The sequence below is a fragment of the Callorhinchus milii genome, unplaced genomic scaffold, assembly GCF_018977255.1.
Source record: "Callorhinchus milii isolate IMCB2004 unplaced genomic scaffold, IMCB_Cmil_1.0 Scaffold8, whole genome shotgun sequence".
NCBI classification, from domain to species: domain Eukaryota; kingdom Metazoa; phylum Chordata; class Chondrichthyes; order Chimaeriformes; family Callorhinchidae; genus Callorhinchus; species Callorhinchus milii.
Genome location: NW_024704749.1, coordinates 6,153,146 through 6,171,716, shown reverse-complemented (window position 1 = coordinate 6,171,716; position 18,571 = coordinate 6,153,146). Strand labels below are relative to the sequence as shown.

The 18,571-nt window shown below is 38.5% G+C and overlaps 1 protein-coding gene across 1 annotated transcript in view; it reads right to left on the bottom strand.

Annotated features, from left to right (window-relative positions):
• rbm19 (RNA binding motif protein 19) overlaps nucleotides 1–18,571 on the bottom strand; it is a 77,623-nt gene that overhangs the window by 56,400 nt on the left and 2,652 nt on the right. Inside the window, exons 3-16 of the mRNA XM_007902328.2 lie at nucleotides 15,461–15,589; nucleotides 14,785–14,820; nucleotides 14,457–14,673; nucleotides 13,728–14,002; nucleotides 13,393–13,467; nucleotides 12,514–12,592; nucleotides 11,881–11,952; nucleotides 11,547–11,750; nucleotides 9,324–9,454; nucleotides 8,196–8,320; nucleotides 6,865–6,961; nucleotides 2,848–2,958; nucleotides 1,843–2,043; nucleotides 755–857 (exon numbers count right to left, since the gene is read on the bottom strand). Coding sequence (XP_007900519.2) covers nucleotides 755–857; nucleotides 1,843–2,043; nucleotides 2,848–2,958; nucleotides 6,865–6,961; nucleotides 8,196–8,320; nucleotides 9,324–9,454; nucleotides 11,547–11,750; nucleotides 11,881–11,952; nucleotides 12,514–12,592; nucleotides 13,393–13,467; nucleotides 13,728–14,002; nucleotides 14,457–14,673; nucleotides 14,785–14,820; nucleotides 15,461–15,589 — 1,855 coding nt within the window. The remainder of the gene's footprint in view (nucleotides 1–754; nucleotides 858–1,842; nucleotides 2,044–2,847; nucleotides 2,959–6,864; nucleotides 6,962–8,195; nucleotides 8,321–9,323; nucleotides 9,455–11,546; nucleotides 11,751–11,880; nucleotides 11,953–12,513; nucleotides 12,593–13,392; nucleotides 13,468–13,727; nucleotides 14,003–14,456; nucleotides 14,674–14,784; nucleotides 14,821–15,460; nucleotides 15,590–18,571) is intronic.

Below are 18,571 nucleotides of genomic sequence, written 5' to 3'. Positions count from 1 at the left end.
AATCAGCCAGAACATTACTGAACAGAAACTTAGTTTATAGTTTTCGTTTTTGCTACCCATGCCCATTTTTAAGTCATTTTGTGTAATACAAGGAAAATCTAGCATAAATATCCCAAAAGAGATTAGTAATTTCAATTTCTGTTGAATCTTTTACCTCATCTTCAAAGGTGTTGGAAAGCAATGCAAGTCTATGTTTTGTCAAACAGTTAACTCACAGCACTGGGTGTGCTATAAAATTAGTTTTCATACATACACTTGTATTGAGATGTGCAATCAAAAGGCCTTTTGTATACGTGCATATGAATAAGTGGCATGGAAACAATACGTCACCTACAGAGATGAAATCTGGTTAAGAGCTAAATACATATGTTGAAGGTCACAATCAATGTCTTGACATAGGGCTGCTCTCATAAATGCTGCAACAGTTCTACCTCAAACTAGTGACTCCAGAGTAAACGTCGGATGTCTCGGTTGGTCATTCCCAAGCACTTCCTTTTTTAGAAAAGAAATAGTAGCAGTCCTATTTTAATAGGATGCTTTCAGTTGCTCCATGCAAGTTGTCACATCTGTCATTTTAACATGAGACAACATAGATAATCCCCGTTTTGCAAAAGTTTAAAAATAATTATCAAAAGAATTTGAATGATCTGACAGGAACAGTGCATAATGTCTTAACCCAGTCTTAAGCGGTCAAATTAAATCAAACCAAATGCATTTGAAGTACATACAGTGTATGTTTCCAGGAAATATTTACCTTCATTGTTTGTTTTTGATTCTTCCTTCTTTTTTTGTATTGGTGGTGAAGTGGAGAACACATTCATAGGGGCCCATTCTAGATACAGTGGAACATGCTGAAACTGAGGGTAAAAAGCAGAGATTTGTTTGGGGTGGTTCCTAACATCTCATGATTTAATTACTGAATTAAATTGCCACAACGCCCCAAAATTCTGGAACACTCTTCCTCTATCCCTCTGCCTTGCCCTCTTCTTACCCAACTTCAGGTCGTGCCTGAAGACCTTCCTTTTTGACCATGACCTCCCCCCTTCCCCTAGCTCAGCGTTGTGCTTTGCCACTGTTGATATGGGTCTGGGATGCTATCCAGTGTGAGGGGCGCTATATAAATGCAAGTTGTTGTTCTTGCTGTATTCAGCTGAATAAAAGAAAATATTCAGCAGTAAATACATGCAGAATCTGAAAGTGAACACTGGACATATTATAATCTTATTGAGACATTTTCAAGCTCTATTTTCAGTGATTTGACGCTTTCTATTCCTTTTTTGATTTTGTCATCTAGAAAGTTTACTTATCTCGCTAGGTCATTTAGTACATTTTCTAATTATGTTACACATCACCCGAACACTCCATTTTTAATTCAATTTAAACACTGGTTCTGGAGAATTTGTCATTGCTCTGCTCCTTCATGCTACTGTCACCATCTTTAATTTTTTTATTGAAACTAATAGCAACTTTGTGAGAAGATGACGGTGGCTGAATACAAGATGTTAAAACGTGATAATTACTAACCACTGAATTCTGGATAAATAGGTCAGTATAAAATAAACAGGAACACCTTGACCTTCATTCACACTACGGAGAACACTGCACTGTTCTTGCCCACCATTCTCAGTTCCGACATCACAGCAAACTTGACTGTCTAAACTGAAAATGAGGCTTTCAAATTTACTGCTGTACACTTGTACTGAAGCTCACGACAGATTACATTAGAATTGCAACCATAAAGTGGTGGCCGGAACCTGAAAGATTGTGTTGTATCAATAAACCTTTAGTCAAAAACAAAGGTGGTTGTTTATCCCATACTAATGGTATTCATGCAGGACATACCTTGGAATAAGCAAGCTTAGTGAATGCTCGTTTGGCCTCTGTAGGTTCTAAGAATTCCACAATAGCAGTTACGCCAGCTCCTGGAAGCAAAACCCGCCCAAGATCTCCATATTGGGCAAAGAGCTTCTCCAGTTCCTGCACTTTGGTTCCCGCAGGGATATTCTTTACAAGGATCACACTTTTACTTCTCTGCCCAGCAGCCTATAATTCACAAGCAGAAAATATTAAAACAAATAGATCCAAAGTAGACAATGCTGCATACTTCAAAACACGAAACGCCTTGCTGTATTTTAATCACTAACAAATATTGTAGCTTTTGCTTTGATCTTCACCAGCTGCAAACAGAACATGCTGAAACTCCAACATACCCCACCCTTGCTTTTCACCCACTTTACAAGTTATATATAAAAAAATCACACACACACACTAGTCATATCCAGAAGCTACATGTGGATGATGCGCAAACTTTCTTAAAGGCCAAATTCAAACCGGTCAATACTCAATATTCTCATCAAATGAACTAGGCAGTGGAGTTAGATGTAATACACGGGTAGAATAATTGAAAACTCAACGTTTGCACTTTCCTCAAAAAAGATTTAATTTCTAGTATTTATTCTTTTCTCCAGTTACTTTCAGAGAGCAGAAAAAGCAACATATTGAAACACCTTATTTTCACTTTGCACCAATAGAGCAAGTTCAGCTTTTGAAAAGTGAGCTCAGTCTTTGGGTTTATGAATTACACCCAGTAGTCAACAAAATGGATTATTTTGGATAAAATAGAGAATTGTTGTTAAATAGTCAATTGAAGAACCACATTTTTTTTTACTCTTTTTCCAACAACTGTACTTGATAGAAAACATGTTCAGGCTGCTGGACAAGAGATTAATTACTGCATGCTTCAGCAACAGAGCAAAAAATACATTAATGTTTCTACTTAATGCATTAATCAACATAGTTATTAACACTTGTCTGAAGTGTCAGCTGTATTTATTTGGATTGTCTTACCTGACTGAAGGAGTCCAAGCTAACTCCGTTATCAATTAAGAACAGTCTAGTCTCTTGCACAATCTGTGTTTCACCCAGAGCCATGCGAACTGCAAGGCTGCCTTTTCCTTCCTGAAAAGCAAAACAGTGGAATTTATAGGCATGAAAATGCCTCTGTAAATCTGTTCAAAACCTTTTCCTACAAAGGAAAGAGGTCTAGCCAAGGTAGGAATTGAAATATCGGACGATTTTACAATTTATTTCTACTCATTTCACCCAAGCTTAATTTAGACCGACAATGTAAAATGAATACTATATATGAATCATACAATAATCAAGAAGTGATTTCAAGGCTGTAATCTAATCAAGTGGTTCAGATGGCAGTTATTAACCATAAAATGGTGTCATCTAAATAAATTACTAAATTTTAAATTACTCCCAAGTTATCCAATTCAAGTGTTTATTGGAACATACCAAAAGCGTTCAAGGAAGTTTAAGTAAAATAATTAATGTTTAACTGGATATAAACAGTTCAATTTAATGATCAATACAACATTTAACAACCGATTGATAATTTAGCATTTTCCAAAAAATTAAACTAGATACATATTACAACAAATGAAAAATGATTTGTTGTTCATTTTTTGTAATAAACCAGGTTTTGCAAAGGATTACAATAGGGTATAACTTTCTAAAAAGTAATTTCCTCTACTTGTTGATCCATGGCGATGCAGAATTCTGGGTTTATTCAAACCTGTATATCAGACATCACACAAGAACAATACAAATAAATTACATCACCCTTAAAAACCTGCTTCTCTATCCTCCTGCAGGCACTCAATCGAGAAATAAAGTACAGAATCAATCAAAATTAAAACCATCTTACATGTATTTGATGCAAAAATAGTAGGTATCATAGTACCAGACACCATTTTATAGGTTTGTAGTCAATGAGCTCAGACTTTAATGTGTATCATACGTGTACAGTTGGTGTTCTGAAGTGTTCTACACATAAGTGAATTTTCATAAAAATCAATTCTCTATGCAGAAGAAATTACGTTGATTTCTCCCTATAATCTTTATGTAACCATTACTACTTTGCAAACACAGCTCGGAAAATAGTTTTACTGTGGTCAAAGAAAATAAAAGCAAATTGCTATGTTTGAACTCTTCACAACTTATTAGGTCACCATTGTAATGTAGTCATTTGTAATTATCCGCCTAAAAAAATAACTTTTTTTAATTAAAAATGACAGTGGAAAAGGTTTATTACTAAGTATTTGCATATCTTGATTTGACTGTTCATATTTAGTGTTCATGGACAGCTCCCAGCAGATTTATTTAAAAGGAATCTAAAAATCACACTAGCCAGGAAAGGTTTAATTGAAGCATTTTTGCGTTGTTCAGAAGACAATTTATTGCTGGCGGTGGAGAAGCCAGTCACTTCCCTAGGCATAGGATAAGCATCCTTCGGAGTTCTTGCACACCCCTCAGTGGCTAGTCACAGATCAGCACTGACTGCCTGTCCTCTAGGCCAAGGATAATGCATAGTGACCACAAAAAGGGAAGAAACTAATGAACTAATTTAAAAAACAATAGTCAAATCCAAATTATATGCAAAGAGGATTAAAGAAATTGCCTTTTTCTAAAAAAAATCCTGCATTTCATATCTAAAAAAGCCTCTCAGGCTACCAGATCATAAGGTTTTCTGTAAACAGCATGGGGTCCCTAGCTAAATTGTTCAACACGTAACTGAATAGTAGCTCTTCTGTATTTATAATGACTGCCTCTCCATCAAATTGGGATCTCCACAATTGTTTTCTACTGAGAGTAAGAGCTTTTCATAATAATCCTTGCATTTGATAGAACGCCTTATTACGTCTTTGAGACTTCTCAAGACGCTTCACAGAATATACTGTAAAGTGAACTGACTGTATATTTTGTGGGTCAAACAGTTTGTTAAATGGATATTCTAATAATATAGCCAAATCAGCCAGCAATCACTTTAGTTTTGTCTTTAAACTGTTTAGGAGTCCCAGAGAAGCTCCAGTCTCCTTCGGAAGGATAAAAGCTTTTTTCGCCCCAGTTTTTCATAATATTGCAACAAATAATTTTTGTTTGGCCCTTGAATCAAGATAATTGACAAAATGCAGCAGAGATCATTTTCAGATAAAGCAAAAGGAATAGCAACACACAGAACTTTAGCCACACATAATGTTGTGGGCTTTTTTTGAGAAACCAAACTATAATAATTTTCATGATCAACAGTTTTAATGTGCTGAGCAACTTTTTATTTAATAACACTATCCCATTTAAGTAAATGACAATTGAATTCCCACAATAGCTTTTTATGCTACATCCTGACCGACACAATCTTTACCCTTTTTTTGGAATGAACAACGTAACATTCAAGAAGGTATTCCCAGCGTGTGCCAGAATGTCTCTCAGTGTAACAATGTTCTGCATATAGAACAAGAATTAAATTAGATTCAAATAAATTCAATGCATAGTTGTTGCTGTTGAGCTTCAGTTGCTCACTGCACACGCTAGTGACACTCAACAGTTTACAATGTGCTGTGCAAAATCACCTTAAAAATAATCTTCAATGCGAACAATGATCTTTACAAATTAAATTTGGTAACAACAGTTTGACATTGAATGAAGTCATATTTAAGTCACCAATATCTCAAGTCAACCATCTCGTATATACAAATGATATAAAGAATTGGAAAATTTGGATAGCAAGTTTGCAGGCATGCGTAGATCACCCAGCTTGTTGACAGATTAAAAGGTTTATAAATTGTGAATGAAGGAGTTTTCCATAATTCAATATTAGGAGGTATGCAGTACTTGGATTTTGAGATCCTCATATAATTCTGTGTGGCACATTAATAAATCAGCAGGGTGACATGGAATTTAAGACACTGAAAGGAAAATTAGTTTCAGGCGGCTAAAATGTGCAAGGCAAATTTTGCTTCTCCTCCAAGATTAGCCGGACTACCTTATTAGTAGAGTGGTTAGACATTGTAACTGTCTTACATATTGCATTAAATATGCTAAATGGTAAAGGCAACGATCCGGAAACTTCAGTCATTCCTTCTAATGACTGGAAAATTTAAAATACAGCAATACGTGGTGTGGCTCATCACCTGAACTAATGTTGAAATAACCTATTGGATTCCAAAACAGCACACCACTGAAAAAGTGCATATTATTGATTAAAATAGTGGTAGAATTGATTCTATAAAAATCTCAAACTAGTTCCACAGTAAAAGTGGAGAGCACATCCCCTCAATAGATCTAATTAGACCAGATTAGTTATGGTACATTCACAAGAGCGGTGCAGAGGGAGTCTCTTCGGACCATTTAATCTTATCCTTTCAGAATATCAACCTTACCGTCTCCAGTTACAGAATCTACTTGTTTCTTCAATTAGTTCAGTGAAAAGATTTCATTGGCACTAGCCGGAAGCTGCATGGCTAGACAAACGAGTATAGGAATTGTATCCAGCAGAAAAATTAAGTTTAATTGCAAATGGTGGGCTAAGGGATTAGGAATCACACCAACTTAGTGACTGGAAAGTAAGCTTCACAACCAGAACCTTCAGAAGTCAATGCTGACTTAGTTATGTGGTAAATATTACCAAAAATAAAATGCAAGTAATATGATAAAAATGGTTTATCGTTTATTTACAATTCTATTGGTCTTCTGCCAGTGAATCCTAAAATCCACGTCAAGAAAGCATTAACCGATAAAAAAACTGAGGAATTATTATTCAATTACAGTACAGTATAACAAAAGAAGCAGGTATTAAATGTTTTCTTTAGAATGCAAAGAAATAGACCAGGCAACAGAAGCACAGTATTTTTTATCCAAGAGAGAAACAGTTTAGACTAAGAAATAATGACCCATGCAAATCCTCAAATTCCCAGTTTGTGACAATTTTTAGTGAACGATTTTATTGTTTAATATCATGTTAATATAAACCACGTGTACTGCGATTTCAAACTATCTGTACTATTCAAATAGAAAACTCACATGATCTAGCACTTCGCTCTTTGTGGCGTTATATTTTGCTGCTATGACATCAGCTACAGCATTCGTCCCCATGAATAGTGTGTTCCAGTTGTGTGAGCTGAAAAATACAAAAGGAACATATACAGAATATAAATTATAACTCCATTAAACATATTAGTTTCCCGTTACTTTACATTACTACAGATTAAAAATGTAGAGAAAAAATGAATTAAAAAGGAGCTTTGCAATTGCTAAACGCCCAAATGTTTATTCAACTGGAAAGTCACTATTTATGGCTTAAGTAGAAGGTTATGATCTACATTTTAATACAAACTTCACATTAACTACAGAACTTTCCTTAATTTAGATGTTCAGTGCATACATTCAAAGGCTCGCATTTTCTACTTCAAGTAATCAACAAGGAACCATTACTTAAAATTATTTGTTCAGAAAACTAGTCTATGGAATTAGTAATTATAATAATAAATTAATAAAATAATAAATACTTGACTAGAACCAAAATTGAACCTTCACACATCCATATTATAGATCTCTTTTTCCCCCGAAAAGCACAATACCAGACCACAGCAATATTTTATTAGGCTCACCTCCCACCTCATTTATCAATAATTTGGAACAGAGCAAGAATCAGGTTGTAACTGACATGAATCCTTACTGACATGTAGAAGTTGTAACAGATCAACAGACCAACCGCTGTGATGTTAAAATCAGCATCAAAAGACTAATATTTAAACATGAATATAGAGTGAAGCTGTTTAATTTTGCAATATTACCAAACCCACTGCTGCAACACTATATTAGCTGTTGGTTATTCTGATCCATGTTCCACTTTACAGATCAACAGTATTTGACATGGTACAGCAGTCTTAACAAAAATGCCATGAAATTAACTTTTAGCACCAGTTTAAAATCTATACATATATATAGCAGAATTCCAGTTGATTAGTGATTTTTAGTTGTTGAACTGTACAATCCCACTAGAACATATGAAAAGTGCCAAAAGACAAAATTAGAAGTGTCAATCTCTGGCAAAATATAGCATGCAGTCTGCAAAAAAGGCACCCATGCATGGAAAAACGCATGCATGGCGATTGTCAAACACGAAAGTGAAATTTCTATTAGACAATGCTATTACAGAAAAGCATTGGTACCATTTATAATTATTAACTGATTGGTGAATAGCACAGCAACAGCAAATGAGAAAGGGGGGGAATGGTGCAACGAGTGTTTGAAACATAATTTTTGTATGCTAAGGAATAAACTTAACATTTAATAATACTTTTGAGTTGACATTAATTTTGACAATTATCATTACAATGCATAAACTTAACCTGTTGCTGTTGGCCTTGTCTTTAGCTTCTTTGTTTCTCTTGTAAGAGGAGGAACCCGGTGTATCTTTATCATTTTCAATCTTTTCCCTTTTCACAGTAGATGGTAAAATGTGCAGCATTCTGCCCTAAAAGAGAATTTCTCTGTGACAAGTCCAATCTATTTTAAGATTAATTCATTATTTCTATATTAACTTTACATAATGTTTGCAAGCTCACTCTCCTCTAAAGTGATGTTGGGATCAGGGCAGGGAGGTTAGTAGTAAGAGGGTGACCGAAGGCACGGTCAAAGAGGAGGGTCTTGAGAAGTGCCTTGAAGGAGGCAAGGGCTGGAGCAAGGTGAAGGGATTGTGGAATGGAGTTCCAAAGGGTGGGACAGAAAGGGTGGGGGAAGAAAGGCTGAAGGCCTGACCACCGATGGTGGGGCGGGCCGAGCAGGCGAAGTGGAGCATGTCGGAGCCTGCTGAGCAGGGAGCGGACAGGTCGATATGGTGTTAGCAGGTCACAGAGATAGGAAATCAATTTTAGATTTTCAGGTTGGAATGAATCAATATGTAAGTAGTATGAATCATGAAGTCTATCATATGACAACCACAGCAATGAATTTGGGTTATCAAAATTAAATGTTTATTACAGAGTAAATGTAAAAAAACAAAGTAATAATAATCCTTGCATTAGATATAACGCTTTTCACATCTTCTAGATGTCTCGAAATACTTCACAGAATATGCTGTAAAGTGAATTGACCGTATATTTGTAGGCGAAATGCGGCAGTCAATTGCGCACAGCAGTGTCCCACAAACAGGTTTGAAGTGACCAATTTATTATTGTTTTTTGTTTTGGACGGATTATTATTCCTTAGTTTAGATTATTCTTAAAATAACCTTTTAAATAAATGCATAACAATCATTTTCCATGAATGCACTACAATTCTCAGAAGGTTAGCACTGGAGTAGCCACTGTCTGCCACCCTCTGGCAATTTAGATTAGTTACATATACAAATGAGTACTGCATTCAAGTAACATCCTTTCAACCCCTGAAGTTCTGCAGCTGCTCTTAAAATACAATTTCATTTTCTACAAAATAAGTTTTTCTCTCTTTCAAAACTACAAGAATTATTGCAACTTTACCTGAAACACTTCACCATCTATTTCTGCCAAGGCTTTAACAGCATGTTCTGGAATCATATAGGTGACAAAGGCAAAGCCCTTTGGCCTCTTGGTTAGACTGTCTATGGGGAAGTGAATCTCCGCTATTGGACCTGATCGTAGACAAAAAAAAACAAAAATCAAACATTAATGTTAAGACAATTAGCTGCTTTTTATGCTTTCAGTCTCACTCCTCATGTTTGGTTATCAAAAATCATTTGCAATTATTTCCAAAATGTAAATATGTCTACAATCACCAATATTAGACAGGTAATATAATAAGCATTTGATTAACCAAAGTTAACCATTATTTTAAAAATTTAATTTCAGGGCAACAGATACACCTGCAATACAGCAAAAGTAAAATCAGTTACAAGTTGTCTAAAATGATTCTAGATTTCAGGTCCCAACTCAGAACTTGAAAATCAGGAACCAGGTGCAAAACTTTATTTGTATTTTATTATTAATTAAATAAATGTAAAGCACTGTATGCCAAGCACATCAACTCTTGTAAGTTGGAGGCAAAAGTTAATACCCTGGATGCCCTCCGATAGAATGCATTCATACAAATCTGGCATGTAACTGATACACAGTGTGTGCAATGTAGTTTGACAGCATCAGCAGTACACAAGCATTAGTTATATTGATACTGACTAATTTTAATAAGCCACAATTAATGCCCCCTTTGAAAGCACTTTAATTTTATAAAAAGACAAAAAGCAAACTGTACCTCATTAGTCATGAAAGAGTCAAACAATATTTCTTTTTCAAATTGCACCTTTACTGTCAACCTTCTGATCATAACATAAAATATCACTTGTTTATAAACTATGACCATTCCAACTTCTGTGTTCATCGAGGAGGATCTAATATCATTGCAATCAAGTTTACTCTGATCTAAGGCCAACTTTACTTTTTTTAAAAGTTACTTAAAATTGATTGTTGGAAAGCTGCCTCGTTGTTGAGAAGAGAGAATATATTGTCTTTAACAAAGCACAGTCTATTCAGACTTTAAATTGTTTTAATATCAGTTAAATATAATCTAAGCAGTATTTTTGTAACAAATTAATAGGCACAAGAATGACCATTTCATAACTATTGATGAGGGGGGGAGAAAGAGAGAAAGATTCTTGTATAAACTTTTTGAGCGACAATGAGCTAGCTCCTCCAGACGATGACAACAACTTGCATTTATACAGCGCCCCTCACGCAGGGTCGGGTCCCAGAGCACTTAAGGACTGCCTAGGAGGAACATAGTTAGAAGTTCTATAGCAATAATATTTCAATTACACATAGAAATTCCACACACAAGCTCAATGGCTCATACCATGCAAGCTCTCCTGATCATACCACCACAAGCACATGTACAAAATATTTTTAAATTAACTTTCAGCTGCAGATGGGCCTTTATTTAAGCAGGGCAAAGGGTTCTAAACATTTCCATATTCTAGGTTGAGCAGATAATGCAGCATGTGATTGCCTCACTTTTATGATGCATCCTACTTTAAAGGAGCAGTATGCTTTAATCAGAACTTATTAGAATTGCAATACTCGTGCTTCTCCTGCTACTTCCACCAGCAAACTGCAAAATTAAAGAGCTTGTTTGAAAAATGCATCAAAAACAGGGCAGCACCCTGACTTATCCACCACCATTGATACTTTTGATCTGGGTTAGTTGCCCACCAGTAAATTTCTTAATTTCCTGGGCAGCATGTCCTTCAGGGACAAACCTTGATAGGCCCACAATTACATTCATGATTAACTTGTGTCTCCAGGGCAGGTATAATTAAAGTTACTGAGGTGGCACATTGCTTCTTACATAAAGATCAACACAGGATTACAGTTACCCATTTTCAAAAGAATTTGAGGAACTTATCAGACGACTTTTAGAGCTTGAGTGAAACATGATTCAGGTACATTTACTGAAGCCAAGGCCCCTCTGCGCTTAGCAGTACAGAAACAGAGCAGGAGGCCAGATAAATCTTATATTTGCTGGTATGATTTTGTGAAGACCAAATGAATTTTAAAATAACGTAGCATCCATGTACAGACTTACCATTTATTCTCTTCCACCAATTTCTAAATTTATGCACTAGAGTAACTGAAGATAGGAAGTCAAGAGAGAATACTTTGTTCAAATTACTACCTCTTCGTAACAGAGAAAAATGTGGCATCAAAATCATAGTATGAAGATTAGGCACATACCAGTTTTAGAAAATATTTTCTCCAAGTCCTCTTCTGTACAAGTGTAAGGCAAGTTTCGTACAAATAATCTTCCTGAATCAGCAATATCCTCTTCTTCCTCATCAGCTTTCATTTCTCGTTTCAGCCATGGTCGATCTTTATCTTTTCTACCCAGTTTAGGTTTCTGAGCACCATTCTCTCTAAAAAGTTCAATGTATCTTCCACCTTGAAAAACAAAAGAAAACAGTCACCTGAAAAGTCAATCAACCTTGGTTCTACTCAACAAAAATTCAGGAGTTTAGTACCTCTGGAATATTGTGTAAATTCGCCATTACTGCTCCACAAAATCCCTTACCCATGTAGTCTTTATTTCTTTTCAAAGCCTCTTTGAGATCTTCCTCGGATTGAAAATCTACAAACACATAACCTGAAAGAGAGATGGGTATTTGATTGCAAGAACCTTTCTGCCATGAAAACAATGAAAGATATAAAAGTACTCAAGATAATAAGAGGCAAAACGAGGAGAATTTTTTTTAAAACCCGTACAGTTGTTACAGTCTGGAATGCCGTGCCTGAAAGTTGGTGGAAGCAGATTCGATAATAGCTTTCAAAATGTAATTGAATAGGTACCTAAAAAGGAAAATTTTGCAGGTCTATGGGTTTAAGAGCGGGCGAGTGGGACTAGTTGGTAGCTCTTTCAGAGACAGTTCAGGCACAATGGACCAAATGGCCTCCTTCTGTCCTATAAGATTCTATGATTCTAGAATCAATATTTAATCATTGATAAGTCAGAGGGTTTCAATTCCTAAGTAATGTGTAATCAACATACTCCACTGGTTATGTAACATGAATATTTCTTCAAAATTAATTTACTATTACACAATTATGATTCAAATAAATGCAACTTGATACTTCAAAGCTTAATGTTTAGATTATCTGACAGATATCAAATCTGCCATTCCCCCAAAATAAAGAAATTGGTACAAACCTGTTGTGTTACCATTTGCGTTTTTGACAATTCGGATAGCTACAGGTTTCACAGGAACAAAGAATTCCATTACTCGTTTCTGTAGAGAGATTTTTTTTTACAGACATGAACATACATGAAAAATTATCTTAAATACAGAAGGGCTTCATTTGTGTTTTTGAGCTTGAATTGGTTTCCCCAAAGTTAAATGATAGATATAAAGAAACAGCTGTTGGAGACATGTTTAACGATATTATGTAAATAAATATTAAACGTTCTTACATTATTGGTCAAGAAAAAGTAAATAAGTTAAGATAATTCAAAGCAAGAATAACAGAACCTCAATTCAAAACAAGATTGATCTTAAACCTCTACAAATAGCTGGAAAATATTGATCATATGCTTGGTCTCATTTCCTTATATAAAACAATTAACATGTTGTGCCATTCTATGACTCCTATATGCATGCTTCGTTTTTTGGAAGCATTCAATTTAATCTATATTTTGTAATCTCCCATTTGTATGACGGCATTTTTCTTAAAATAATCACACAAGTACATTTTAACATGCTATTCAAAGCAAATGGTTCATAAAAAAAATTATAAAATGGTTCAAGCACTGTAAAAAAAAGTTGGAAGCAGGGCTGGAAGAGCTCTGCTATAAAATGCAGTACTGTATTTTATAATTTAAACAAAGGCAATTAGCGCCAGCCTTTGCTGTACACATTTACTCACATTAATTCAGCCATTTTACATCAGTGATACCATGATTTAAACTGCTACATTAGCAAACTAGAATTCACAATCATGGGTATTGTTTTGCAGCCATTTCTCAGTCAATAAGGGCCCTCAAAAAGTCAGCAAAAACTAAGTGCAGGCTGTAAATGGCCTTTGCAAATACCTCTTTCACATTGAATGGAGCTCCTCGAAGCTTAACAGTGTACGGAGTCGTGGGTTCATTTTGGGGGGGTTTCTTCTGCAGAATAACGATAAAACATAGATCAGATCAGAAACAAGGAATATCATTAAGTACTGTACCAGACTACTCAAACCACACTTTTAACAAACCCCTATAGAGGCCAGCTGGCTCAGTCATGGTAAGTGATGTAAAACTGACAAGCATACGATTATAAACTATTGCAATATTAATGACCCCAATACTCAAAAAGAAATGCTTTCTTTTAAATTGATAGCAAGCAGAAACACAATCAACGTTCAAAGGAAAAACAAACTAACCTCCAGGCTTTTATTCTGTCCCCGAGTTGGAGTGGATTTCTCTTGCTTGCTGTTCTCCTGTTTTCTGTTCTCTTCACTCTCAGAGTCCCTTTCAGGAGTCAATGGTACATTTTTTCCACTGGCAATCTTCTTATTTTCTGCACTGTCACTGGTCTCAGATTTGTCACTGTCTTCAGACATCTCATTTTCAGCTGCAATTACTTTTGACTTTAAGTAGTCCATATCAGACAGCTCCTTTTTCAAGGCAACATTTTCTTGTGTCTTTTTTGCTTTGTCTGAAAATTAAACCACAAGAAAATTAAAAATTGAGGACTTACTTGCACGTTCATTATATTGTTTCATAACAAAAGAATTATCTGAAGGCTTTAACTGGTGCTCTCAAACGGTTAGAACCAAATGCAAAATTAGCCAGATGTATTTAAATTTCCATTGCTTGTAGGTCCATAAGTTGGAATATGATTGAAGCATTAGGAAGACTAGGATTTGGGTTTGAAATCTAGTTAGTAATGTGATCAACCACTTAAAGGCACAAGTCAGCAACTTTAGCGGTTGCATTCCTAAATCAATAATATTTATCAACAACAACTTGGATTTATATAGCCCCATCCACGTCCTCACATAATCATCAGAAAAAAATGATCACAAAGAATGTATTTCATAGATCAGTTTAAAGAAAAACTACAAAACCTAATAGTGAGGGGAAAAAAAATCTAAAGTAAAGGTATTCACCTTCTGCTTTGCTGATATCTTCAGATTCTTTCTCACTCTCTTCTTCCTCTTCACTCAATTCTTCAGAGTCGTCTGAATCAAAGTTTAGATAATCATCCACTTTCTTTGTCTTTTCTTTCTTTGTCTTTGCTGGTAAAGTGTCATTAGCCCAGGTTGGTACATTGCAACGACTCTGGTTTACAGCCAAAAATTCCTGAAACCCTTCATCTTCTTTCAGCTATAAGGTGACCAATTCATTGTTATAGCACATTACATTTGTATCCAATAACACAAAGTGAAAAGCACAAATAAATGTATTCAACCAAAGAAAGTTCAGATTTTTACTCACCTCTTTCAAGTCCTTAGTGACTAACTTCATTTTATCCTGCAAGCATAAATGTGAAAGTTTTAATTGCATTCTCCCTTTACATATTTTTCACAGGAGTATAAAAGGAGTTTTTTTTGGTATAAAAACAGAAGAATTTGCTAGGTGAGAGAAGACCAAGGTCCATCTAGTTCACCTTCAACCATCCTGGCAGTCGCTTGACATGTGTCCCGAACTATACACTATATCCCAAGATATTGTTTTCTAGAAGAAATCTATCTAATTTGTGCTTGAAACAATCACTTTCTGCTTCCACTGTCTCCCCAGGAAGCCTGTTCCATAAGTTTACTACTCACTCACTGAAGTAGTGTTTTCCGCAGATTTGTTCTGAATTTACCCCCCTTCGAATGCAGGCCGTGATCTCTGGTTTTACGGTTCATCATGCATGACCCACTTTCATCGGGTTCTAAGGTGATTTTTCTTTTTAAAAAATTCAGACCAAGATGCTTTACAGTTCTCAGATTCTGGCAGTAGATGTTAATATATTTTCTACAGAACTTAAAACTTATTATGCACATATCAAATGAAATTTAAAGATGAGCACTTATTAATAAATTAATTTAAATCTAAGTTATTTGCTCCAAATGTTATATTCCTACAGTATTCATTGTGAGTTGAAATTTTAAAAGAAGCAATTTACCTTTGTTGTCTCAATTTCAGATCTTTGCTGCTTTGATGTTTCTGTCAGTTGTCCAGTTGTATTTTTCTGGGAATGTTTACTCCATGGTTTTGCCAATTCTGGATCTCCAAATGATTTGCAAAATTCCACCTAGAATGTATCACATGCCCATCAGTACTGGCTGTAGGTTAAAGCAATAGATTCCGCTCGCATGGATAATAAATTTATAAAGACTGAATACTACAGAGCATTTGAGAGCAGAAATGCAGATTTGCAATGTCTAAAATAACAGTTCAATTCAATGGAGGAGCAAATTATCAGTGGACATGTGCTACTGGTTAGCAATTAAACAACTGGGACACTGTTTGCTAACATGATTCACAATCCAATAGACCTCCTAGCAGGAGTTCTTCACCTGATTCACCCACTTAGCTCTGCCTTCAAATGGGATAATTGTGTTTTAAAAACTGATATTATCTTTAAAATGAAACACAAACAACAACAACAACAACAACAAGATTCCATTTATAAAGCGCCTTTCACGTCAGGAGGACGTCCCAAGGCGCTGCACAGTTGGGTCATGACCCGAGCAGGGGGGAAATGGTCAGGGTGAGGGGAGGGAAGGGAGGGAGCGAGGAGGGGGGAAATGGTCAGGGTGAGGGAAGGGAGGGAGCAAGGAGGGGGAAATGGTCAGGGTGAGGGGAGGGAAGGGAGGGAGCGAGGAGGGGGAAGAGAGTCGAGAGGGGAGCTGAAGGCACGGTCAAAGAGAAAGGTTTTGAGACCGGCCTTGAAGGAGGAAAGGGAGGAAGCAAGGCGAAGGCACTGGGGGATGGAGTTCCAGAGCCTGGGGCTGAGAGGCTGAAGGCCCGACCACCGATGGTAGGGCGGTTGGGGCGGGGGACGTGGAGCAGACCGGAGCCAGAGGAACGGAGGGTACGGGCAGGTAGGTAGGGGGATAGTAGGTTGGAGAGGTAGGAGGGAGCAAGGCCGTGAATGGCCTTGTAGGTGAGGATGAGGATCTTGAAATCAATCCTCTGGGGGATGGGGAGCCAGTGGAGGCGAGCGAGGGTGGGAGTGATGTGGTCCCGAAGCCTGGTGCGGGACAGTACACGAGCTGCAGAGTTCTGAATGACCTGCAGCTTGTGGAGGGAGGTGGCGGGAAGGCCGGCGAGGAGAGAGTTCCCATAGTCCAGCCTTGAGGTGACAAAGGCGTGGACCAGGGTTTCAGCAGCGTGAGGGGTGAGGTAGTGCCGTAGTCTGGCGATGTTCCGGAGGTGATGGAAGGCGGTGCCAGTTGTGGTGCGGATGTGAGGGAGAAAGGACAGCTCAGGGTCGAACAAAACGCCGAGGTTCCTGACTGGCTTTGAGAGGTGGAGAGTGCAGCCTTGGATGCTGATGGTGTCAGCGCCTGAGGTGCGGAGGCGCTGACGTGAGCCAATCAGGAGGGCCTCGGTTTTTCGCACGTTGAGCTGAAGAAAGTTGTCTCTCGTCCAGGACTCGATGTCGGACAGGCAGCTGTCAGGACATCGGTGGTCGTGGAGTTGAGAGTAGAGGAGGAAAGGTAGAGTTGGGTGTCATCCGCATACATGTGGAAGTTAACCCATGTCTGCGGATGATGTCACCGAGGGGGAGCATATAGAGGGTGAAGAGGAGGGGACCGAGGACAGAGCCCTGAGGGACACCACATGAGACAGTACGGGGGGTGGAGGAGAAGCCATTCGTTGAGACAAAGTGAAGACGGTGAGAAAGGTACGACCTAAACCATTCAAGGACAGTGCCTTGAAGGTTGAGGTGGGAGGACAAGCGGTGGAGTAGGATAGCGTGGTCGACCGTATCGAATGCTGCCGATAGGTCGAGGAGGACGAGGAGACAGAGGGAGCCCTGGTCACAGATGGTCAGGATATCATTGGTGACCTTGACCAGGGCAGTTTCTGTGCTATGGGCAGCACGGAAACCTGACTGAAGGGGTTCAAAAAGAGAATGGGTGGAAAGGAAAGAGCGCAGTTGGGAGGCGACAACTCTTTCCAAGACCTTGGAGAGAAAGGGGAGGTTGGAGATGGGCCGGTAGCTTGATAGCTGCGACGCATCAAGGGAGGGTTTTTTCAGGGTGGGCGTGATGATGGCAGTTTTTAATGGAATGGGGACAGAGCCAGAGGAGAGGGACAGGTTGATGATGTCAGTGATATGTGGGGCAAGAAAGTGGAGCTGGGAGATAAGGAGTGGAGTGGGGATGGGGTCAAGGGAGCAGGTGGTTGGTTTTAGGGATAGGATGAGTTCAGTGACAGAGGGTGGGGAAACGGGTACGAAGGTGTGTAGGGGAGGATGGGTAGGAGTCGGAGTGTGGGAGGGAAGGGGTGGGTGGTGGGTGGAAGTTGGAGGGGAAGTGACCGCGGAGCGGATTCCCTTGATCTTGGATTCAAGGAAATCCAGCATCTCCTCGCAGTGAAGGTTGGAGGAGATGACCTGCGCGGGGTGGCGGGGGGGACGGAGGAGTCGGGTTGTGGTGGAAAACAGTAGCCTGGGGTTGTTCTTCGCCTCCAGGATTATCCTGGAGTAGAAGGACGACTTGGCCGAGGCTAGAGTGGAGCGGTAAATTTTGAGGAGGTCCAGCCAGATTTGTCGGTGGACCGTTAGGCCAGATTTGACACAGGTGCGTTCAGCAGCCCGCACCTGGCTTTTCAGTGAGCGGAGGTGGGTGGTGTACCAGGGGGAGGAGCGGGAGTAGGAGACAGTGCGGGAAGTGATGGGGGCAAGAGTATCGAGTGTGGAGGAGAGGGTATTGTGGAGGAGGGAGAGAGGAGAAGAGGGGTCGGTGAGGGTTGAAGGCCAGAGGGAGAGGAGTTCAGAGGACTCCAAGGCATCGGTTAGGGATTGTGGGGGTAACTTCTTCCAAGGGCGGTAGAAGATGGTGGTGGGTCTGGTGGAGGTGGGGAGGGGTGTGGAGGTGGTGAAGGAGATGAAGTGGTGGTCAGAGATGGCCTTGTCGGTAATAGTGACATCCGAGACACTGAGGCCCCGGGTGATCACCAAATCGAGTGGGTGGCCGTGACTGTGAGTGGGGGAGTTTATGTGTAGGGAGAGGTTGAGTGAGGAGAGCAGGGAAGAGAAGTCTGTGGAGATGGAGCAGGAGGG